The sequence below is a fragment of the Embiotoca jacksoni genome, unplaced genomic scaffold (genome assembly GCF_022577435.1).
Source record: "Embiotoca jacksoni isolate LCO1_2020_lvr unplaced genomic scaffold, fEmbJac1.0.p SCAF_30, whole genome shotgun sequence".
Taxonomy (NCBI): domain Eukaryota; kingdom Metazoa; phylum Chordata; class Actinopteri; family Embiotocidae; genus Embiotoca; species Embiotoca jacksoni.
This window is the reverse complement of record NW_027185382.1, coordinates 2,289,511-2,314,195: the sequence shown is the minus strand read 5'-3', so window position 1 is coordinate 2,314,195 and position 24,685 is coordinate 2,289,511. Positions and strand designations below refer to the sequence as shown.

The window sequence follows — 24,685 nt, the reverse complement described above, 5'->3', positions numbered from 1 at the left end:
TGGATAAATCCCGGAATCATGTGTCCTAACTCAAGAGACAACTTCACGTCCTTGTTAATGCAAGTCAGACAAATGGGACTTTAACTTAAAAAATGGTGCAAGTAATTAAAGTGTACTTCAAATAAAAGATAAGATTATCATAACAGAAATATCATGAATAATGTCAGGGTCAGAAGCTCACAGTTAATGCTGTCAATTCAATGCAGTCAGCATGAGGAATGAATCAGGGCACTTTCTCATTTTATATGCTTTTGAGATGATTTACTGAGAGAAACTGTAAGTACAGGAAAGCCAACCTTTATGGGATTGCTTTTGTATTTTAAGGTTGTCTTAGGATTTTTTTTCCACAGTGAAACACTGCAAAAAACCACATGCAATGAGCAAAGTCTCGCAAAATATTGGCTGTTCAGAATGATGCTGAATTGCATTCACCCCGTTTTTCAGGTCAGTCGTGTCCACTCGCCTCACAAACCTACATATGCAAAACCACTTCCCAAACGCCCCCTTCTCCATCTGCTGCAGGCTGTATCTGTTACACCCCGTCTGAAGCTTCAGCAGCGTGACTGCACTTGTCAAACATCCCCACACATCAACATGACACGTTCCATCCACTGCCAATCTAAAGTTATTGACTGCAAACATCAGACTGCACGCAGGATCTGATGTTGCATATCTCAACATGATACGGCCTCCTTGTGTCCCATTTCTGAACAGCTCTGGGCGATTTAGTGTGAAAGGAAGTTGTCTAATCAGTGAACAGGATGTGAAAAGCTCTGTCTTTAATGACACAGAAACATCAGACTCCTGCACGTCTTGCTCGCCCTGCCTTCGTAATGGCTAATTGTGCAAGTGTCTTGCAACAGATGAAACACTGGTCTATGTTTAGATCGCATTTCAGTTCGGTCCTTTTCCGCTGCAGATTAGGAGAGGAAGCAAAGCCCACAGCATCCCCTGGATTCAGAGACAGTAGGGGGGTTTATAGGAAATTGAGTAAATGAAAGAAAGTAAAAAAGATTAAAGCACAGTGTCTGATTGCACAGACGCAGCGTAGAAAACACCGCCAGCATTTTCCTTAGAGTATACAGACAGTGTGACGGATGAGGTAGTGGATCAATCATAAGTGATAAAGATTAAGCAAACACATTAAAAGATAGATATCTGGGTCATTCAGATAAAAGCAGGCAATAGAACACAAAAGCACTCCCACCTCCTGCTTTGTCTTGTTGCTGTGAGTTTACGAGTCAGACTATTACAGTAAAGCACAGTAGAATCCATAATTGTCAGAAAGGTAATGAATTAAACTTCCATTTAATTAAACAACACACGTTTGTTTTCAAATGCAAAAGCAAGGATTTCTGAAATGCCCTCAGGGATCATCGCATTTCGTGAAATGTAGATTCATTTCCAACTCTACCGTGTCCTACACCCAGCCATGTCTGTCAGTCAGCGCAAACCACTCAGACGTTTAAAGAGTAAAAACTGTTTCCGTCATGAGGGCACAATACATTTACCCGTTTTTTACTTCTAAGTAAGAATTGGTGAAAAATTTCTTTTAACATCCAGGAACAGCCCAGATGGGACAACAACCTATTGAAGTCTCAAGACAGAAGCTTAAACTCAATGATCATAAGCTGTGGGTGCGGTTCTTAATGAAACTCACAAAGCGTTGAAAGGTCACGCCAGAGCGGCAGTGAAATAAATTCCCACGTCTTCAGAAAATGTTCTGTACCTGCTGGAGGCTTGGTGACACACTGGCTACTAGTCATCGTTGCTAATTGTGTGGCCAGGCCTTCATAAAGTCCTCAGTTCAGAGCAAGAGCAGCAGAGCGTCCAGCACAAAACTAAAATATTCCTTGTAAATACAGGGAATAAAATAGTCCATCGGCTATCCAATATGTTTTACAGAACTGCTAATCAATATCTCATCCAGTCAGTATTCACTGGGCAGAACCAGTCCTCATGGAAGCATGGAAATTTGACTGGCTGCTGAAAGTTCTAGCCACGGCTGCCGTCTGTAAAAAGCAGCGCCAATTTTCCTCAGACGACAAACTTGTTGACTGTCCACAGATCGTTGGTGCTTCTTGGTTGCTTGGTTTTAAAGGAAATGAAACACTTAGTGACTGTTGGCCATCACAAATACTGTTTTAAAATATGCTGTGACATTCAGGATTAACAAATACTGGTTTGGTAACTAACTGCTGGTGATCTGAGGCAATGCCTCATCCATCAAATGATATGACGTAGTCTTGTGTTTAGTTTAAAGATATCTTACAAAAATAAATGCTCCTTTGCGACTGTTAATAACAATCCAAGAACACCCCTGCAACTGCAACCCCTTCAGGACTGTCCCCTCTCCCTCCTGATTCCCTGTGATTTACACCAAAAGCAATTACTGATATGTTAAACCGGTCTAGTGTTGTCCTACGCAGAGTGACACGCGTCGACGCCTATGGTCCACACGGCCCCCAGCCGGCCATCCAGCCAGTCGGCAAGCCAGCCAGTGGGGTGGAAAGGATATAATCAAAGGAGGCCAGGAGGACGCTGACATCTGGGAGTCTTTGTGTTGTCGGCCTAATTAGATGCCAGGGTGAAGGGAGGAGGTGAGGCAGGGTGTGTGTGTGTGTGTGTGTGTGTGTGTGTGTGTGTGTGTGTGTGTGTGTGTGTGTGTGTGTGTGTGTGTGTGTGTGTGTGTACAACGCAAATGGGAGTGTTGTTTGAGGTGGGAGGAGAGGGAGTGGAGAGGGAGGGGGGAGGGGGGGAGGCTCTCTTTTTTTAACATCTGCTCGAAGAACAAGGGAGGACCCAGCTGAGGTCACAGAGCCCCAGACAGCTCCGAACTATAACAGGGATAATGTGAGGGGATAACAGCTTAATGATAACACTTAAACCCATTGAGAGATCGCTGTACTGAAAACAGACTGTGAGCCTCATGGATAAATGGTGATAATAAGCCCAGATTGTCCATGAATATGGATCGTCATGGCTCAGATTTGATACTGTTCCATTGTAAAGTGGGATAAATTAGGCAGCTGTGCATTTATTGCAATCGTCTGCCTATTACTGGCACATTTATCTAAACTTTGTCTGAGGCCGCAGGCAGACAAATCACACAGTAAAGGTCTGCTGAAGAAACACTGTTGCTCCAGCCTCTGGCTTTTGACTTGTAAGTGTTACAGAGATCACACTCTGCCACAAGTGACAAGACTGCCCTTTGTACCCAATACAGTCAGCCATTCTCTCACGCATGGTCTCATTTCACACGAAGAGTCACCGCAAAATCCTCATCACGGTTAGTTCAAACAGAGATATCAGGGTGGCTGCTTGAACTTTGGCACTTTTCTCACAAGACGAAACACTTAAGTGATTAATAGCTGCAGTGGAACTAGAGATGTAAAGAATTTCTTCTGGTTTGCACATTTGAATGTCCTACATTTGCTGTTACATTGGTTCAGTCACGGGTTATATATCAAACGTAATGACAAATAATTGAGCAAATATACTTAAGTAAATATCTGGATGGCAATCTGGAGGAGAAGAATGGAAGGCGAGCCAAAGACTGAGAGCACGGGATTCCAAACATGCATTTTGCATGAGTTTTCAATTAGTGTTCACATCTTTTACAAACCTTCGGAAAACCCAGAGGTCTCGGAAACAAAAGCCTCCTGGCCAAATAGTGAGTCGGACCTCTGAGATCAATACCCCACCGTCCCAAAAAAAAGGAACATGCCAGGAAGTGCCAGGGCCTGAAAACGGATGGTGGAGGGGGGGGGGGGGGGGGGGGGGGATTGGACATTGATTGGTGTACCCCCCTTTGCCCCAGGAACCAATTCATTTTGTCTCCATGCTTGAATGAGGGAGAGAGTGAAACGGGGTCAGCGCAGAGGCATCCCCCACGGTACAGAACCCAGTGCTCTCTTTATTTTTCTTCTGAATGATCCATCCAGATTGCCATGTCCGGGGAGAAGAATGAATGACCGGGAAGATTATACGTTTGGCGCTCGCTTTTAATTCGCCTGCTACACGGGGGGGACGTGGGTGGTGAGGGTGTGGGGGGGTTGCTATTACTTTCCATTCATTGAGGAGAAAATTGAAGCATGCAAGTGTCTGATGTGGGGTTTAATGTGTGAGAGGTCCATCTGTATTCTAGCGGCACAGATGGTCTATGCTGATCGGATGTTTCGAGTCCCTCTGCTGGCCGGCCTGTCTGATCTGCCTCTGCATGGGTCTCGGTACAGTTGGCACCACCAACTGTAGCTTGGCACAGCTTAACGTGGAATTACTGTGTCAGAGAGCCTCGAACAATAAGCTATATATTACACTGGTCTGTTGTTGTTCTTATTCTAACAGCAAACCAATCATTAAGCTGAAAGTTACGTCTGAATTTTACAGCGTGTGCCCATGGTTGCTGCTGTAGTTAATCAGTGTTTATCCCTGCTGGTAGCCATAACATGTTAACTGCAGTTAGTTTGAAGTATTTATCACACGGGTGTAAATATGTGAGGCTTATTGCCAAGGCTAACAGATCAGTTTGACAGGACCTTTAAAATGAATGTTGATACTCCAAGTAAGGGAGGACTGATATAAACACCATACATGCAAGTGTCATTATGTTATCGCTGAAGACACAGCACGTCTTTATCACGACGGTGGTAATGTGTCACGGCCTGCGTGTCCTGACATTTCAACCAGATTCTTAGAGAAGGACAAGGTTAAACTGCAAATCGTCTCACCAGAGATGTTTGTAATTCTCACAGGTCACGAGAGAAGCTTTGTCTGCCGTCGGTGTGTCCAAATGCACGGTTATTTGTTTGTGTCTTTAGTTTCCAATGTCATCGTGGTTATAAATAAATCCAAGGACAACCTACACATTGTTAAATAAACAACCTATGTCCTTTGAACACAATGAGGATGAGTACAGCTGTAGAGACGGACCTTGAAATGAGTGAAGACAAACAGGATTATTCTTTTTGCTGCAAAACATTTTCAGTTCACCTGATTACTCCTAATTCATATCAAGTCACAAAGGGTTGCTTCAAAACTGCCCAAAACCCAAAGGTATTCAATTTACAACAATATAAAAGAGAAGAAGCAAATTATTGTTTTTTTTAGAAGGTGGAACTAGCAAATGTTGACAATTTTGCCTGATAAATTATTTTAATTTGTTGTCAGTCGACTTTCTGTTGCAAAAAGCCTGACACGTTTGTGCCAGACGCTCACAGGCAAGGACAACGTGACTCGGGGAGTTAAGATGATCCTGTATATTTAATAAGTATGGAACAAATGGAGCTCCTCATTATGTTTTTACAGTCACAAAGCTGAGACATGCTGGAGGACCATGAGGCATTTGTAAATCATTTGTTCGCAATAACCAGACAGATTTCTGAGGCCTAGTTCTGCATCATTAATGAACTATAGTCACACTTATCACCGGATGCTCCAATTCTGTCTTCTTATGTGTTCTCCACATTGCCATTTTCTTTCTTTCTTTCTTTTATTTTACGATATATTTTAAAGAATTTGCATGAGGACTTCTCAGCCAGGCACTTTGAAAAGTGTACTATCAATATTTGACTTGGTCTACTTGTTCAATAAAGCTTGTCAAACATGACTGATGCTCCATCCAATCAGCTCTTAAAAGGCCAGGCTGAGAAGACTGAAAAGACTCTCTGATGTTGCACTAAACAAACACCCAAATGACTTCCTAAACAAGATCGTGTCAAACAAGACAAAAGGAAGAAAGCTGCTAACATGAAAATGTGTTTCTCAGATGCTTTGAATGATAAAGATTCCGCCTGAACTTGTCTGAGCGGCTTTACATCTCCTTTAGTCAGCAGTACTTAGCAGGGAATTTAATGTGGGGGCTTAAAAAAGGAGGGAGGGGTTGAAGGTCTGATGGAAAAAAAAAAAAAAAAGAAGAAAAACAATGAATACAATGTCGTCATCCTGTTCATGAGGGGAGTCCCTGCAATTCCCTGAGCTTATCCCACCAGATGCGTAGGATGCTTTAATATACATCCTGGAAAAAAAAAAAAAAATCAACTGAGCTTCCTGTCGTGGGACCCTGGTCTGCAGCCCAGCGTGACTCTCTGCTGAACTCTCTCATGATGGCGCTTCAGCTTGAAAAAAAAAAAGCCAGAAAAATATACTCTGAAGGCCCAGAGGTGATGCAGCAAGCCAAGAGAGGGCAGAGGAATGTTTCCTGCCGTTATCAAAACACGCAACTGTGCCCCTCTCTCTGGTATGCGAGCATCACAACACAAGTGAACACATGCATCTCATCAGCGGGCTGCTTTCTGCCTGACAAACAACAGCCTGCTTGTGTGCGTTTATCTCTGCGAGTGTTTTCAGTCCTGCTCTCTCTCCCAGAGAAATATTTGAAAAGAAGCGCAACGGCACATCCTATTCCACAACAAGTCAGTCAACAATCAGTCAACAGTTAAGGTTGCTTTTCACAAAACAGCAGATACGCTGTATAAACAAGTCGCTGTAATTGTTATGAACACGTCTTACCCGGATCTGCATGGTGTTAGGGAGTCGCTGGTTTCTGGTTTAAACAAAAAGCAATAATTATCAGCGTTGTTAATGGGATATCATACCTTGCTGAGATTACCATGTCTTATTTAACTATTTAGCCATAATTAACTAATTTGCTAGCTGAGGGCATTATTGGGACAATTAACTAACATTACTATTTTTGCTACATTTCAAAGTTTTGAGCAGGTTATTATTTGATCACTTTTAAGCCTTGACTTGCAACTACTACAGAAAATGAAAACACAGCTGATCATGGCGCTTTACTCAAAAGTTCAACGGGGTGTGACCTCAACTCCATTTTCAAAACAACGCCTTCAATTTGCATTATGACAGAAACTGTCAGAAAACAAACGCGCGGGAGTCCAAACTTACTGCGCGCCAGCCGGATCCTCTCCACCCAGCAGCTCTGCAGCTCGCAGTCTCTCAGAGGTGTTTTGGTTTGGAAGACAACGTGATGATGTGGACCTTCCTTTGATGGCAGCTGAAAACATGCTGTCGTAAATTCCCCTGGATGTGTTGCAGGGAGGGGGGGAGGGGGGGGGGGGAAGGAAGGCACGCACAAACACACGCACGCGCGCACACACGCGCGCACACACACACACACACACACCCTGAGACACAGTATGTGAGCTGCCGGTGCTGGAAGTCTGCAGCAACACCCAGTAAGACTTGTAAATAGAAAGGAGGGAGGTGGTGGTGGTGCTGCAGGGAGTTAGGGAGGCGTGGTGGGGCGGGGGGATAAGGAGAGTGAGGAGAAGTTCTACATGACATCACCAGCAGCTGTTGACAGGCCCGTGTTTATTAACTAACTGCCAGGGTCAGAGGAGTCACGCCACATGGCTCCCACTCCTCCACGCACAACTCCACAAACAAGACCAGACAACGCTCACGCCTCTAAAAACACTCAGCTGACAACACACGGAGCTGCGTGCAAGTACCAACAATTTAGCAGAGGTGTGGATGCATGCCACTTCTGGAAAAAATTTACAAAACACAAAAATGCTTGGAATCTCTTGGTTCCTCTCAGGATTCATATTTTTGTTATTTCTCTCTGTTTGTTTTGGTGGTGTTACCTGTCATCTGCTTACGCTGGCTGCCAGACTTGCTGACTAGACTGGAGGAGCTGTAACTGTGATGGTATCACTGCAAAGAGAGAACTGCTGCTGCTGATGCATTCCTCAAGTGTCTCGGCTTGGCAGATTCCCCAGCCTCTTAGCTCAGCCTGTATTTCTCTCCCTCCTCTTCGCTGTCTCTCTTTCTTTTCTTGCCTTCTCATTTAAATGGAGGCACATGACTGTCGGCTTTACTGCCAAGTGGACTTCTTTATGCCGGCCGGGAGCCACCAGCACTCTGCTTTTCATTGGCCTTTCTGCAGGGCACTGCTTCGTGCGCTGCATTCCTTGCTGCCACCCATCCAAAGCTCAAAGACCAACCCAATCAGCCAAATTTACCTCATCCCTCATGTATCATTTAGTTCATTTTAAATTCATTTTTGCAGGATGCATCAAAATTAAAAGGGCACTTACTTAAAATAAACTTGAATTTAAGTTTCATAGCCTGCTGTGTGGTTGACGAGCCCTTCAGCTAGAGCATCAGCCGCCCACTGTTTGTCATCCATAACCACAGTGAACAAATGGTCCGCTTCAGCCCATCTCTTCTGCATTCCATGTGGTTGCAAATGCAATCGTTTCTCCCATAATTCCAATCTGTTGTCGCATTCTTCCCCTAGAAGCTCACTGCATTGCAATATTGTTCGCTCACAAAGTCAGAATGAGTCGGAGTAGGCTGACGACATTGCGAGACGTCGGGCAGCGGAGGGCTGAAAGATCAATGATTTCATACATCAAGACTTGGAACAATTTCTGAGCTGTTTAGAAGCTTCAGAGGAGCAGCCAGAACAAACAAAGAACATGATGACGGGTCATGCTTTCATCACGAGCATTCAATTAAACCTAAATGTCAGGAGCTAATCAGACAAAAAGCAGCATTGTATTATACTGATTGGCATCAAATGTTACGAAGAAGAAGGGTAATAATATGAGGAAACCGGCGATACATGGAAATCTTTGATTGCATTATTGTAAGCTTGTGATTTATTCTTTTAATCCTATAGTACGGAGGAATGATATGAGTAAAGTTTGAATTTTTGGTGACACTGTAAATGTCTAGAAAGGTTTATAGATTTGTCATAAAACTGAATGCATGGCAGGTGCAGTTTGCTCCCTGTAGCACCATGAGAATCATCACGTGTCCATGTGTGAGCACTTGTGTGTGCTCTTTTAAAAGAAAAACAATGTTTAAATCCCCTTCTCCTTCCTAAATCACATCCCGTCTTCCATATCTTCCTCCTCCGCTCACTCTGACATGCTCTTATCTTGACATAAGGAAAGACAAACATTTCTGTCTTTATTGTCAAGGAGGACAACTCACCATTTTGGCATCATGGGAAACATGCTGGACAGTTTTAGGGCATAAATCCAATCAGTTTGATGATGTATTTGCACAAAGTATTACTTACATTAAACCGGATTTAAAGAAAGAAAAAAAGAGAAATCCGGCTTTAGACTCCTATTTTGGTCAAAGCCTTGCACAGACATTGATGTGCACGTGTGCTGCTGAGAGTGCAGCAGGGAGGTATTGGCTAATGACCCTCGAACGTATGTCTTGACCTGCGGCACATCCGGATCCATTCCAGGCCAGAGGTACCAACTCTGTCATGTCACAGGTCAGAGCCCCGCAGGAGCACTGAGGAAACGATCGGTGAGGAGTACAGGGAAGCCATATATATTCTACGAGAGGATGCGAGGAGACGGGTCAAAGCATTTGGTACGCATGCAATGACTTAAGGAAGTTCCGGTCTTTCCCCTTGCAAGAAACTGTCATGTGTGACACTGTAAAGCAAAACAGGCTCGTGATGTGGACACGCTCAAAAGCTCAAACATGTTACGGCTACTAAAATAACCTTTGTAAGACAGACTTAAATTTCTCGACTAAAATAAACACCCATTTCATTAACTCCCTGTCTCCTTCCAGACATGTTAGGCTGTTTCTCATCCAACCACAATGCTTCCCTTTGGACTGCTCGCTGCTATTGCGGTTAAGACCAGAGTGATCATAAAGCAGTCAACCCAGCGGCATGCTGCAATACTTAATGGCTCCTTTGGTGTACCTGCACACATTGTCTCCTATCAGTGGGACATTTCTAACGCGAGACGACTACAGACGTTTGTAATTGAAACTCCAGACGATCCCAGCGGTCTAGATGTGCTGCAAAACTGTCAAGACGGAACATCGATAGAAATGTATGAGAAAAACAAATCACAGCAATAACAAAGTGGCCCAGATCTGATATACATAACCAATGCTGGAAAAACTATTGAATCTGATCAGAGTACCTAGCCCCGGTGCAGAGGCTGGTCCGAGTCTCCCTTGTGAATATTTGCTGTGAGGAGCAGGAAGTGGCTTTGTGCATGGACCACGCTGCACTAACATGGTGGAATGCCACTTTAATCATGTTTGCAGCTGCACTGGGAACTGGGAGCAATGTCCCCTTTCACATCAGCGGACCAAGGAAGCATTTAAGTGCAAGTAAGCGTGGGCCCGAGAGAAACAAGTAGAGTACATACGGTAAAGATTTCAACTTCCACAAATCAGACAGAATTGTGGCGTTTGCGCTGATGTAAGCGACTCTGAGTCCACAGGAGATTAAGCTAAGGAGATTTAGATGACCCGGGATGTAAAACAGAATAGAAAACATAGAAGACATCATCCAGCTCTGACTGTGTCAGCTCTTTGTCTATTCAGACATATAGTATATTGTAGTGATAAATTGTGTCTACCCTCCTGATGCTGTTCTGGAGATTGATATAAAGACTGAAAGCTTTTTTCCTATTTTTAAAAGGAGCAAACAAAGCCGGGCATCCAGCCAAGTCTTTACTATAAGAATTGAATTAATTTCATTGAATTATGGTCAGTAATTTCCTGACGTGGATTGCTTTCCATTCATCTCGTCTCTGTCCATCCCCTGGCCGTTGCGAAGAATCGATGGCCGTCCGGAGGGAGTGAAGGGCGAACCGTATCTTATGGCTGTCTCACGCAGTGTTTTCCACTGCCCCTGAGGTAAGAAGATGGGGGAGTCAAACAAACCTACACAAACAGGCCTTGTGTTTCCACCCTGTGTTTGTATGCAGTGCCACAGCCAGGCTTCGTGCCAAGTTCTCCACCTCTTCCCCCAAGACTGGAAAAGCAAAAGACAAACCAAAGCACCCACCGGCACCACCGCCTCCACCTCCACTCCTGTTCCCCTCCTCCCTTCTCACCCTCCTGTTTCTTTTTCCCTCAGCAGAGCGCTGGCAAACACAAAAGAGAGGCACAGAGGAAGAGTCTGGGTGTGCGTCCCCATGAACGTGCCCAGATTAAGCCACGGTGATGATGAAGAAAGGGCAGAGGTGAAGGCTGAGGAGGAGGATTTGAGAAGAGGAGTAGGAGTGGTTTTTATTTCACGGACAAGACTCGGTGCCCTTTGCCATTGAGCCAGTGCCAGCTGGGACGAGGAGTGGCATCCTTCGCTTTCTCTCCTCAGGTTTTCTCTCCATCGCTTGTGTTTTCAATGAGAGCATTGTGTGAGCTGGAGGAAGGATATGAGGTCCCATTTGGCAGTCATTGACATGTAAAAAGAGTGTGGCGGTGACAGCTGACGAGATCAGTGGCCTGTAATTATCTGGAGGATGTTGGATAGACTCTCACCTCTCCGTGTCACACGCACATCCACAAATGTAGGAGTATCCACCTATAAAGATATAAAGAATAGATGCAAATAAAAAAAGATGCACAGTACAAACACAACACCAGACTACCATGGCTTGTCTGCCCGTAGGCGGTAATATGAGTTATCTATTAGCCTGCGTGTGAGGTTTCACACTGACGTAGAGCTTCTCTGGGTGCTATAAATCTAGAGGCAAAACCCATGAGGTCTGGCCTGGGGTGGCCCAGATATATATATATATATAAAAAAAGAAAGCTTTGGAGTACTCAGGGGGGACGTTTTGATGCACAACTGAGACATTCATCCATGGGAGACACAGGTGTGATAAGCCAACTGTGAATAACAGCCCAGTCTCATTACACCTCATAAATCACATCTGCACCGAATGTGGAATGTGACGAAGACCGTCTTAATATATTTTTGGGCGATATATCATCCAGAAAACACAAGTCCGACAGAGATGAAATGAGCGTTAGCACCGTTTAGCCCAATACGTTTGCGGGATGTCGGTCTGGTATGTGCAGGTTCAGGTCGGCTATATAAATGAAACGTATTTAAACTGTTAGCGACAGTGTTACACCTATTTACACCTCCAGCAAATACAAAACAGCATTAGCATTCATATGGAGTCGTGATTCAGTCCACTAGATGGATGTAAGACTGACATCTTGTCTCCTTTTAGCTCCGTTTTGGTCGCCATCAATCCCTGAATTAAATATGCCGCAAAATGCTCCCTAGGTTCACTGTTAAGTTGCTAACTTGGTCGTTTTGTTGCTGCAAATAGAAAAACTCCGTTTATCCGAGCGTCTTCTTTTGCTAAATGCAGCTGCTTTAAATGATCCGTCTCATAAAATACTGCCTGAAGGTCATTAGAATAGAGACGAATGGGATTTTGTCTGTGTTCCTCACAATATTCAAACAAAAACAACCCTTCTGTTGCTCTGGATAATCCACAGATTTCACTGTCAGCAGCTTTTATGTGGACTATTTCTTCTGTAAAAAGTAGTCCCTCTGTAATTTAACTGCAGCACGCAACTCCCGCTAAAACCCCAAATTGCTGTTTTTACATCTCACCTTCCACAGAAGCTAAACAAAAGACATACAGTGTGTTAATCAGCCAGCTTTAGACGTGCTGAAAGGTGTATTTCTTCACTTTGAACAGATGTTGACATCAATCTTGTAAACTCACTCAAAGCAAAACATGGAGCCCTTTTTTTGATGGATGGACTTTTGCTCGGTTGCTTTGTACCGAGGTAACAACAGAGGCTAAATATGTACGATTTAGTGATGATCAGATGCTCTCCTCTACTGTGGCCTACCTCGTGATTTTCCTATTTGTGGTGCAGTTTAAAAGAAAACTATAAACTTCAAATGAGGCATAGAAGTAAATTACAAACAATACGGACCTCAATCCATGCTGCTACGCAAAGGACTGGGATGACATCCCACGATTCAATACTATCACAATATGTGGGTGTTGATTTAATATGTCTAGATTTTTAGTATTGGCAATTCTACAAGTATTGTGATTTGATATCACGATTTATTGCCCTTTTCGCGTGTTGTTGTTTTTTTTTTGGTAACAATAGACTGTGGGAAAAAAATCTTCCAGAGACTGTGTGTATCGTGAGTCACATATTCATAAACAATGCACACCAGATGTCAGTCAGCCAGCCAGAGTTATATTTCAACTGAATCATTGCTATAAAATCCTTGGCTTTGTCTGAGAATAATGCTCATGAAAAATATGACACAGTGTAGGATTTTATCAGCAATGGAAACCTGGTGTTAGAAGTGTGTCACAGTGGCGTGGATATGCTTCGACTCTCTGGGGGGGGGTTGACCTGCAACACTTCCACCAAGCTGCCAGTAGAGTGCAGAACACCACCAGGAAACTTGATTAAAATGCATAAATGTCTCTAGTTATACATTTATTTTACTACAATAAACGTATTTTCATTAGTTGCATGTCTAATATAAAGCAATCCGTTTTTATTTCGGTGTTAAAAGTCAGAGGTTTGTGTGTTTACCTCCTGACTGTTGGACTCAGGTGAGTTAATGATCAGGTGCAGCTCGTCCTCACCGCATCTGAAAATCACCACTTATTGTGTTCGTGCTTAAATCTCAGTGTCATTAACGTGCACGTGTTCGGAAATTGTTTTACAGACACAGCAGATGCAGAAGATTCATCTTACCTTCATTATTATTTGAGAATGAACCTCGATAAATCCTCCCAAACAAACACACGCGTCCACATGGACTTCCCGGGTTTGTTCCGTCAGCTCGTTGAGCTGCACCTGCAGGACGGTGTGCGACACCGCCACCTGCTGCTTTTGAGTGTGAACTGCAGCGCAACTCCTCAAACCTTTTACTTGGATGTTATACCTGGATCCACGGATTCTTTCACGTGTTAAGTGATGCTAAAGAGCACAGGGAAGCAGCAAGAAAGCAGGTTAACTTGGCGGACAACGGAACTGAACACAGTTTACAACTGATACGCAATTTATTCGATTATTATCACACGTCCATTTTTCTTTTCTACTACATCAGGTTCCCTTCAATGTCAGTGCATTTCATAGGTGAGCAACCAGTAGAATTCAAAACCAAGAATAAAAAAAACATGCTCAGTCGACTTCTGTCAACATAGAGCACCAAATCTTAAATCCCCCCCCCCCCAAAAAAATAAAAAAAATAAACACACACACAAACAATACATAAGCCATTGCATCGGTCGGGTCAAACACTGATGAAGACACTGAGCTCCTTCACTAGAAGTTGCACAAAGACTTTGCATAAGGCACCAAGACTTAGAGGGGAGTAGCTTATCAATGGCAGGGTCGATTTCCTCTCTGTGAAGAATGAACAGTTTATTGAGATACTGGGATGCTGTCAGAAGGTGAGATTAATATTTAGCCCCTGGAGGGGTTCAAACAAACAAACAAACAAACAAGGGTTATCAATTGTGCAACACATTTTAGTGGATTGGAATCAGTTTGAAAGGAAAGAACACAAAAGAAATTTGAAGGTGTCCATACAAAAAAAAACACAAAAAAAAACAGAGCACTTAACGCACAAGATCGGATGTTAAACACGCGCTCAAAGAAAATATTGATTTGCAATACAGAACGAGCAAATTTGGTTAAAAGCTTTGACCAGACTTTTCCAATTGGAGTGATGCAGACACACGAGTTACTTGCTGCAATCAATGAGACTTTGCTATCATGCGTGTAGGATTTTTTTTTTCTGTAAACTGCAAAAACACAATCAGAAAAATGAGAAGAAACGAGGGAGAGCTGGATGAATAGTGGGGGGAATTTATAGGTGCATTCACATGTGACTTGATCATTTCATATTGATATCGAATAACATATTCGTCAGCTGGTCTACGACATGCCAGTGACCGAGTCGACAATAAATATCAATATTAACGGCATCAAACATTTAAATGAGGCTTTAAAGCTGAATTATATTAAAGGTACTGTGTATCGATCTTATGATCAGCCGAATTCAGGAAATACTTTGACTATTAACTGTTGTGAGATTCAGTGTGGATGTTGTCTGGTTAAAGGGTCAATGCACAAATTTTAGACAAAGATCCGTTTGTCATTTTTCATTCATAAGGAGTACAAAAACGTTTATTAAATGGGTTTATAACATTACAATGTCGTAAAAATACGGGTACATATATTTATAGTGTCAGCAATTGAATATTAGGTTTGTCCATAGACTGAATCATAGATGCTGACGGATATATTATATATAATCGTCTTACAACAGCATTATACTGTTATAAACTAAAGCTGCAATGATCCACAGAAAATTGATCTTCAAATATTTTAATAATCAGTTAATTGTTTTAATCTTTGTTTTTGTTTTTTTAAGAGAAAAAAATGCCTCAATTCTGATTCCAGCTACTTAAATGTTTTTAGCAACTTTAGTTTTCCTTGATAATAAACTGAATATATTTTGCTGATCGGGAAAAAACAAGACATTTTAGGCTGCATACATTAACACGCTCATGAAATAGTAGCCCAGTAACTGTAGTGCACTATAAAGTAAACAGAAGGTGATTTCAGACAGCTTTCATTTTTTTACATTTAATCAGATGCATTATGAGAGTTGGAGTAGCTGGATCAACATTTTGCTCACACTTTTTCACTGCTGCCATTTTCTTTGCAACTCAAAAACGGCTTCCTGTTAAATAATTATTTTGTCTGTAGAAAAGCATCCAAATCTTTCTGTACCACAAAGTCAAAGTATTACTTGCATCAAAGAACTGTGTGCACGTAAATATACTCGACAGTGGGATTGGCTTCTTTTGTTTCAGTGAAATCGGCTGTTGCACGGAAATAAACAGAATTCAGTTTACGGTGTCACTGCAGAGAATTTCTCAGGCAGTGCTTCGATTATTTGGTGTTTTCTTGATCTTATTTTAGGAGGAAACTCTGAAAACGTTGCGTCACCTTCATGTGGAAAAAAGAGGGGAAGAAGAAAAACACACGGAGGTTGATCAGCCGAACCCAAACTTAGAGCATCATTCATCACACTGTCTTAAGGCTGTGTAAATAGAGTACCATTACCTGTACACGAATATGTTTTCATTGACATTGGATTATATATATATATAAAAAAAAAAAGAACTGATCAGCAGTACAAAAACTTGTACTTGGAGGCTTTGTGAACATCATGAGCGAGATTCAAGAACACCGTCCGTCCTGCCGTCTGTCTGTCCGTCTCCCCATGTTGCATTCATCTGTACGTCAGTGCAGGTCATGCTTCCATTTCAGACTGTCAACCACATGCGTGTGTGCACAGAGACACACACTCACACACACACACACACACACACACACACACACACACACACACACACACACACACACACACACACACACACACACACACACCTGAATCTACAATATGAACATCCAGAGATACAGACTTGAGGAAATTAGGATTTGAAAGTAGAGTTTTTCCAAAGTGGTTTGTGATACACCCAGCCTTCACCCTGCAGGACAAGAACACACGGGTGTAAACATATTAGCATTTAACATTCAGGGATTTTATCAAGGGTTGGACATTATTTGAATTTATGTTGTGTGGAGCTGAAACTAGAAAAAAAAAAAAGGAAACAGAAGGCTTCATACTTACTGATAATTAGGACATGAATTAAGAGGTTTTTGTGAAAAGAAAACTGAGCAGTTAAACAAATACATGAATGATTTTAGAAAGCTCCTGTGCCAAGTGTCGCCCACTTAAATGACCCAGCGTCTTGAGAAATGTAAAATAGCCGAGTGGAAGGTGAGAACGCTCTGAAATGGAGACGCTCCAGCAGGAGACAGAGATTCTGCTTCAGGTTATTTTAAATATATTTAGAGGCAACACAGACAGCCGAAGCTCCGTCCTGAATGTCCTTCTTCATCAATGTCTCCCGTTATGTTTTTCGACTACTTCCATTGCAGAAAATGCTGCCAGCTTTATTGTCAGCAGTTGGAAGACGTGTTGGGTTTGCTCACCTCTCGGTCGAAGTATCTGGTCCTCCAAGTTGTTTCGGTCTCGGCGCGGTGCCTCTCCTCTGTCCGCTGCCTCTCCTCCAGGATCCTTTTGTGCTCTGTGGCTTTTTCGATGTCTTTCTGTCGCAAGGACTCGGTCACATGCTGCCACAGGCGTCTGAGAGGCGTTGAAGTCGTGACGCAAAGTGTAACAAAAATAAAATTTAAAAAAAGAGTGACTTCTTTTGATTATGGAGCTTAGAGGAGACCAGAGAGTGCACTCCTTCATACCTGGATTCAGTTGGTCCCTGCTTCTCAGTCGGTCGAACAAGCTTCCTCGTCACGGGCAGCTTGGTGACATCAACGACCCTCATCTCTCCGCTGGTGTAGCTGAACTCCAAAACGCCGTTCCATTCGCCCTGCACACGGCACACCACCGCGTTGGTGGGGTTGTGCTTCACCTCCGCTGTTACCCTAACCACAGAGCAGGAAGATGAACTTATTACAAATAAGCAATATTATGTTATTTACTCATCATATTCTGAGAGCGAAGGGAAATCAAACAATTAAATTAATTTTCTTTTAAGGATCTATTAAGTGCTGGCAGGCAGCGGGGGACCACGCCTCCCTACATTATGAGAAACAAAGCCTCACTTGTGTAATTTGCCTCCATAAAAGGGTTTGGTCTGGAACGTGATGACTGCTGAGTAGCCCGACTTGGCGCAGCTGATGTTGACTTTGCCCCCCAGTTCCACCCAGGGAACGGTGAGGATGGAGCGGGCGTAGGCGCAGGGCAGCGTGAAGGTGTACTCTTCATCATGCTCCACCAAATTCAGACAACCTGGAGGAACAATTCAAACAGAAATATGAATTGCAATCTTACGATAAAGGCTATAAATTGACAAGAACTATTTTCATGGGATCACTATTTTACTCTTTTGGGACATTAGTTCAAACCACTGTGACCAGTAAAGAAGGGGAGGGTGCGCTGCTTCTTGAGTTGGTGTGGATTTCTTTCCTTCCCAACTGCAGCTTTGTCTCAGTGTTTCTGATTTATCTTTTATCCTTGTTGTACGACAGCATCCATCAACCTACCTTCTCCTATCATGGACACTCCAATGGACATCCCCATGAACTTGCTCTTGGTCCACACATGTGTGTTGACGCACATCTGCCTCTCCTGGCACTCCGCGTAGAAGCCAGACACAGGGGGATGATGGGACACCTGCTCCGCCACAAAGCGCACTTGGTAGGGCTCCTGGGCAGCGACGGGGTCGGGGCTGCCCTGCGAAGGCTCCTTGGAAGCATCTGGTCTCTTGGGCACCTTCCAGGAGCAGTGGAAGGTCTCGCCGATGATGGGGTTGTAGGGCTTCTTGGCGATGGCGCCCTTGCGGCCCTCGTGGAAGGAAGTGAGGTAGTACTCCACAAAGCGGACCATGCGGTCCTCCGGGCTGCTGCCGTCGGTGATGGTCACGAAGAGGTCCGGATGGGACATGAAGTCGGCGTACATCTCCAGCAGAGAGCGCTTCTCCAGGATGAAGGTGGGGAGGACCACCTAGAGGGACAGTCCAGGCACAAATAAAGATTTTGATCACTTCTGGTGGAACATCCTCCTTTTCCAATGTCTGCTCCGGTTTCAAACTCATTGCAACAGAAAACTAAATATCAATCTGAGCTGCAGCCTCCATGCTGAAAATATCAAGTTTTGATAAAGATTTGGGTCATGAATTAAGTTTTCTGCAGAGCTTGAGCCATTTTAATGCCTGTACTCGCATCGTAACATGTAAATATTGCAGCAAAAACAAAGGCCCCCCCCCAACACTATTTTGCAAAGCCATTGTAAGAAGTAAGGCTCCGTGTTTCTTTCCCAAAACCAGAATGAATAATAATCATCCGATTTTATAAAGCTGGTGCATCACCTCATGGCTCACCATCAGTACATCGAGCCAGTGACAGTGTGACGTGCACTGGACGTGACCCCGAGGTCACAGTGTCTACTAGATCTCCATCTGAGGTGAGCTGATGGATCCACCCGATAATTGTGATAACCCAGACACCCAAGAGGAGGATATCCAAATACTAGAACAGACTGACATTGAAAGATTGAATGTCAGTCCCAGCCTCGAGTCTTTAGGTTTTTAGGTCCTGGACTCTTAATTACAAAACCATGAATGCTTACTTCAGCCTGGAAGGTCGATACAAATCACACTGTTGAAAAACAGACCTGACAATGATCCTTTTTATCTGAAGTGAGCTGCTATCAACTAAACCAGAAGTGCTCTGCAGTTAACCACGATAAATATCAGTGCGGCAAATGAAGCAGACAAACTATTACATGTTGAAAAGAAAGCTTTGTTGAAGGTTGTCTTTGTTGTCATTTGACATCAAGTCAAAGTATGTTACACCAGCGTGAGTAAGGTGACGGCAATACTGATTAAACTCATCCAATATTCACTTTATTCTTGCATTTCTGTCCAATGTGTAATACAAGTGATTGTAATGTGAATGTATCGTAAACAGTCTCCCTCCGGTCTGACACAAGGCCTCATCAAACACCTGGAGGAAAGTGTGTGAAGTGTTGGTGGTTTCGGGGGATTGTTTTTCTGCTGGACAGTATGTGGAACTCGACCTACCCGTGTGAGGTCCATGCCCAGCTTCAGCTGCGACAGCAGGTGTAGGATGACGCTGCGCTCCTCCTCCACGGCACCCAGGTCCTCCTCCTTGTCTGTGAAGGAGTCTTCCAGCTCATCCTCTCCATCTATGTCTTCTTGTTCCTGAGGGAGGGAAAGAAGGCAGAGGTGAAGAGTAAGTGATTGCTCGATACTTTTTTTTATAAAAGCAATGAAAGGAAATGAAAAGGTTTGTGGTTGGATTAGAAAACATTAAAGTCAACGTCCGGACACCCAACAAGCTGCTACAACTTTCTGTGGTATAGATATTAGCTGCTTCCTCAGGGAGAGCGGGTGTCTTCCTCTTGGTCTTACCCCAGAGAAGCTGCAGGAATCTGGGCTGCTGAGCTCCAGGCGGCTCCCCTCCAGCTGGCCCTCCCCTGTCACGAAGCTGCCCAGGGAGCTGCTGCCGTTCTTCAGCATGTCGGGCAGTTTGGGCTCCAGCCACTCGATGGTGGGTCCTGCCGAGGATGGAGAGTACACAGCGGCAAGTTTAGAGGTACTCATGGTGCTGTCCCCCCCCTCCCTCACGAGGTCCCCAGACACTCACAGCTGCTCGCAACCGCACACACACACACAGGTAAGCTGTGCACTCGGCCTACCATTCGTCAAACAAACACCCCTCAATAGTCTGGCTGCTGACTGGACAGATGGCGGTTCCTCAGACAGCTGCCCTCGACCAAAAGAGCGTAACCCAACTCCTCCGACGAGCCAGGTATCAGGATACTTTGGCCCCGCCGACAGGAAACATTCCCGTCCTCTGATTGGCTAAACCCTCTCAGTATGGCGTGGGGATTCTTTTTTTTATGTACGCATAGAGCTGGGCCGATCTCATTCAAATTCACCACGTTCATTGTTGGACAACTTAATCTGATTGGCTGCTGCGATAAGTCTGGCCTGATGAAATATACATTGAGTAATAAGATCTGCTGAGAAAAAGTGGGACAAGTTTCCCCATTTCAAATGATGCTGAGTAGAAACGGTCAAGACATCTGCGAGTCACACTCTTCACTTTGGTCGCTCTCTGACTGTTCAGTGTGTTGTTCCAACGCAAAGCTAAATTAGAGCTGCATTCTGTCCTCGAAGTGGTGCAGATGGATATTTAACAACGTGAGATCTAATTACCTTCGAGACAGGTGGTAAGAATAGGTACAGCTCCCTATCAATAATGCAAAATAATTCTACTGTCCAGCCAGCGCAAACTGTTTGTCTAGATTGGGTGCAAACCTGCATGTGCAAGACTATGATTTGTCGTGAGGACAGCATGTGGATCTGTGTTACTTGATGCAGCTCAGTCCACTACAGAGACAGTCTGCACAGACACAAAGCTGACATACTTAAGAAAAAGTAGTTCAGCATACATTTACTTTTACTGCTTGAAAAGAATGTTCAAGAGACAGCAACAAGCCTTTTATCCAGACAAACACAGCCCTCCACTGACCTCCCAGGGAGCCCCTCTGCCTGGCCACCTGCTGCAGGTGAAGGATGTGCAGGCACTCGTTGAGGCAGTTCATGGTGGCCATGGACGTTGCCTTGAGCATCAACAGGTCCTGGTCTAGAGGGGAGAGGCCAGGGGCCGCGGGAAGGCCCTCAATGCTCTGGATCAGGTCCCTGTGCTGGCCCTGGGCCTGGCTCATCATCTGGAAAGAAATCAAAAGCGTATTATAGTTATCTGGAGGAAGAATCAAGTGCATTATGAACGTCATTTGTGCAGGTACTGTTGGTTGATTTTATTGGAATTGAATTACATAACAAATTTTCTTATAAACACAAAGAAACCATCTTTTGAGACAATAACACGAAAACACTGAATAACAAAAATTGCCCGCCAGTCAGTAAACCTGTCTTTTTCCATCCAATATACTTCTCAAATTACAAGCAAGGAAAGGCGTCTTCATTCATAGCTCAGCTCAAAACTTGACAATCAAATCCCTTGAACCGACTGCCCTCTTCTGATTAGTACATGAGACACATGGCGGCTGACAGAAACAAAATCCAGAGAACAAATTACTGCTGGAAACAGATGTTTCCAACAACAGTGCCTCCCTGTGGACCATCTGCAGCATCCACATGAAGATGAAAGTTCACAACAAAGCATCTCAAGCCCTTAAATATTTCACATTTACCATTTCCTGCCTTGTAGGAACTAACTGTCGGCTTGTGGAAAGCCTTTTAACTTTAAACATTAATGAAACATTGTGTTGCGAGTGGAGTGCCAACATTATGTTTTCCTGCTCAACCAATTCTTCTCCAAACACGACAGTGCCTTTCTATTGTATTTATGGCTCATCTTATCTTCATATAAATTAAATCATAACGCTGTAATAGCAGAAAAAAGTGTGCATGTTGCATCAATTATATAATTATTCCATAAAATGTATCTTTGAGGATAAACGGCAGCCTGTTCACACCAGGTAAAATCATGTGTCTCGAGTGACCAGTTGTGGGAATAAAGGAACTCCTCCACAGATGTGCATCACCACCACATTTGTGAGTTGGGTCAGACATGCCGGCATGCTGTACCTCTCTGGCGTCCATCAGGTGGTCTGGCAGCAGAGACCTCTTGCTGGAGTAGAGCGACGAGCCCTTGTGGACCTGAGACCAGCCGAACATGGGGGGGGGGTTTTGGCTGGGCCGGCGCAGGCTCATGGGCGAGCTGCCGCTCCCTTGAGACGCCATGGAGTAGCTCCGGGACTTGGGTGGGGGATTACTCTGTGAGTGGAACAACATTTAAAAAAGAAAAAAGAAAAAGAGACAGACACTGTTAGAATAAAAGTCACTAAGTTTAAGGGGGTCAGGTGAGTCTTCCAGGATGACTGGTTCTCACCAAGAGTGTAAAAATGAGGAGGTAAACCACCATTTAGTATTGAGGCAGAATGTGTTTTATGTGCAATAAAAACCTGAAACGCAGTTTCGAAAAAGGGGTTACAACAACTCGGTATCTTTCACAATAGACTATTTCCAACTGCAACTACAAATCTGTCTTTTTAGTTCTCCTGTATCTCTCGACCATTAAAATAGTAGTCTGCAGATCAATATCCACATCAGAACTAATGATCACTGCACTTACACTCAGGGTAAAACCATTTTTACATAAACATTAGTATTTCACAGGCATGCACGTTTTTGCACTGTTGCGAGCTTCATTTGATTGCTCCTTCGACACACGAGGAAGGAAAACAGGAAACTGAAAACTGCCGAGCTCACATCCGCTCACAAGACGCGTGTTTTATTTGATGAAGTTTAAAATGCAGTGCAGCAGCATCAGGACAAAAGAAAAGCCTTGATGCATGGCTGCTGTGCGTTTAAGGAGCAGTCGTTCAAACAGAAATTAAGGCCTCTATTGACCATTAGTAACTGATACTTGGAGCACATAACACAAACATCACCAAAAAAAAAAAGGAGGTTATAATTTGTGCAGACATGAATACTGGCATATTTGCCACCCGGTCTTACCTTCCCCATGGCCTCTGTGTGGTGTTGTGTGCAGATCTGCAGCCTGCTCACCCAGTGCTGCCTCTCTTTGGCATCGGTGGCTGAGAGACCAAAGAAAAACAAGAAAGCAAAACGTCGTTCCGGTTACTTTCGGATGAGCATCGATTCCTGCGCGCCTCACCGGCAGCAGATAATGGGAAAACATCTGGATCGATACGGTGGAAAGCTCCGTTCCCTGGAGTCTGACAAGAAATCTGCGTGTATTAATATTGAGGACGGGTACCCACCCCTGAGCTTGTACTGCTCCCCGCTGATGGCGTTAACAGTGAAGGTGTGGGAGTCCTCGTCGCTGGGGGAGATGACGGCCCCCGCCAGGGGCAGCATGCCGCGGGGCTTCTGGGGCCGGGACTGCTCATTGACAAAATACTCCAGCAAGCCCGACTCATTGTTCAAGACAAAGAACCTGAGGACAACAGACACAGCGGCAGGTTTTGTCTGCTGTTTTGCATTAACACTGGCTGAGAGTGAATTCTGACAAGACAGTTTCCCTTTTTCTTTTTTTTCAACCCTCCATCGGGAACACTTTGCATTTTTGGACATTATATTAAGTCCAAACTCACCTGTACTGCCACCCTGTAACCAGATTGGTGTATTTCATCAAGTAGCCATCGATGTTCTCCATGTGGTCACTGGGCACGAGGCAGCAGAAGGAGAAAGAGGACAACAACAACAACAACAACATAAATAAATAACACCTCGAAAACCAGCTGACGTGTTCCAGCGTCGGCAGGAAGAACTGCCTCCCACCTGTACTGCCAACTTTTGGCGCTGGCTCTCCCCGAGCTCGGGGTCCTGTTCTGGGGCAACACATCCAGCTTGCCTTCGTTTTCCGTGACCCGTACCGCCGTAGTTTCCCCCTGCATAGTCACGGAGCAGCGACGCCTCCCCTTCGAAAGCGAACTCGGCTTCGCGTTAGCGTTGAGCTAACCCGTCAAGTCACCGCAGCTCCGAAATAAGCCTCGCTTATAAATCACGACCGATGCTGTCGGTTCATCACAAACCGGCAGACGCTGGACTGCTACCCGGCTAAGCTCGACAGCAGATGATAAAACATTGTCTGTGTTTTGCCGAGACAGGGAGTAGCTCCGTCGCCCGCGCCTGCTAGCTCGCCTAATATTTACTGCTTTGACAGGGGAAAGTCACGTGACTGCTTCTTCTGGGGCAGTTGGGCAGACCCGCTTTAAAAGATGCATTTACCGCCACCTGCTGGACCCGGAGTGTGGAGCGAAAGAGCGGCAGGAAAAAAAACAACAACTTCCAAGCGTTCGCTGTCTGCAGACAAAATGGCGAACCGCTGCAGTTGACAGGAATTACGTAACCTCCGTAACGGAAGTTCTTTTCAGCATTTTGCTCCTTCCGGTCTCGTGAAATTAAACAAATATTCTCATTCGAAGAATAATTTTAAGAGTCATTTGACTCTGTAACACAGATCGACCATTTTTTTCCACGTATTTTGTGACATATGGTTATAAAGTATATGGTTTATTTATTACTTTTGAAAAAACACGGTGACCAGAAGCGCTATTAAATATGCTGTCCGGCTTGATGTCAGTTTGTTACAGATACGACAGCGTGACTGACGGCTTCTCACTCCCCATATTTCCAGGCAGTGTGTAATAAATATAAACGACCGCTAAAATATTGATGCACTGCACATCAGGGTTTTTTTTCTATCCTTCTTTGCACACTCGCTGCATCCATTAGGAGTCATTAGGTCAGTCGGATAGAGG

At 44.2% G+C, this 24,685-nt stretch overlaps 1 protein-coding gene across 1 annotated transcript; it reads right to left on the bottom strand.

Moving 5' to 3' along the window:
- Window positions 1–13,783: 13,783 nt before the first annotated feature.
- On the bottom strand, window positions 13,784–24,073 carry osbpl11 (oxysterol binding protein-like 11). Its single transcript, XM_069164033.1, has 13 exons — window positions 23,703–24,073; window positions 23,516–23,584; window positions 23,183–23,358; window positions 22,917–22,996; window positions 21,984–22,172; window positions 20,902–21,100; window positions 19,776–19,921; window positions 19,425–19,565; window positions 17,887–18,346; window positions 17,446–17,632; window positions 17,083–17,265; window positions 16,816–16,969; window positions 13,784–16,307 (listed from the first exon to the last, which is right to left on the bottom strand). Exons 1-13 carry the CDS (start codon window positions 23,816–23,818, stop codon window positions 16,251–16,253), a joined length of 2,157 nt encoding a protein of 718 aa, XP_069020134.1. The 5' UTR covers window positions 23,819–24,073; the 3' UTR covers window positions 13,784–16,250.
- Window positions 24,074–24,685: the final 612 nt, after the last annotated feature.

Excerpts from the sequence above, each read along its gene's own strand:
- osbpl11 (XM_069164033.1), bottom strand. The coding sequence starts at position 23,818 with ATGCAGGGGGAAACTACGGCGGTACGGGTCACGGAAAACGAAGGCAAG. Across the intron at positions 23,359-23,515 it reads GTTACAGGGTGGCAGTACAG|GTTCTTTGTCTTGAACAATG; the intron begins GTGAGTTTGGAC and ends TGTTGTCCTCAG. Across the intron at positions 18,347-19,424 it reads TGGGCATGGACCTCACACGG|GTGGTCCTCCCCACCTTCAT; the intron begins GTAGGTCGAGTT and ends CTGTCCCTCTAG.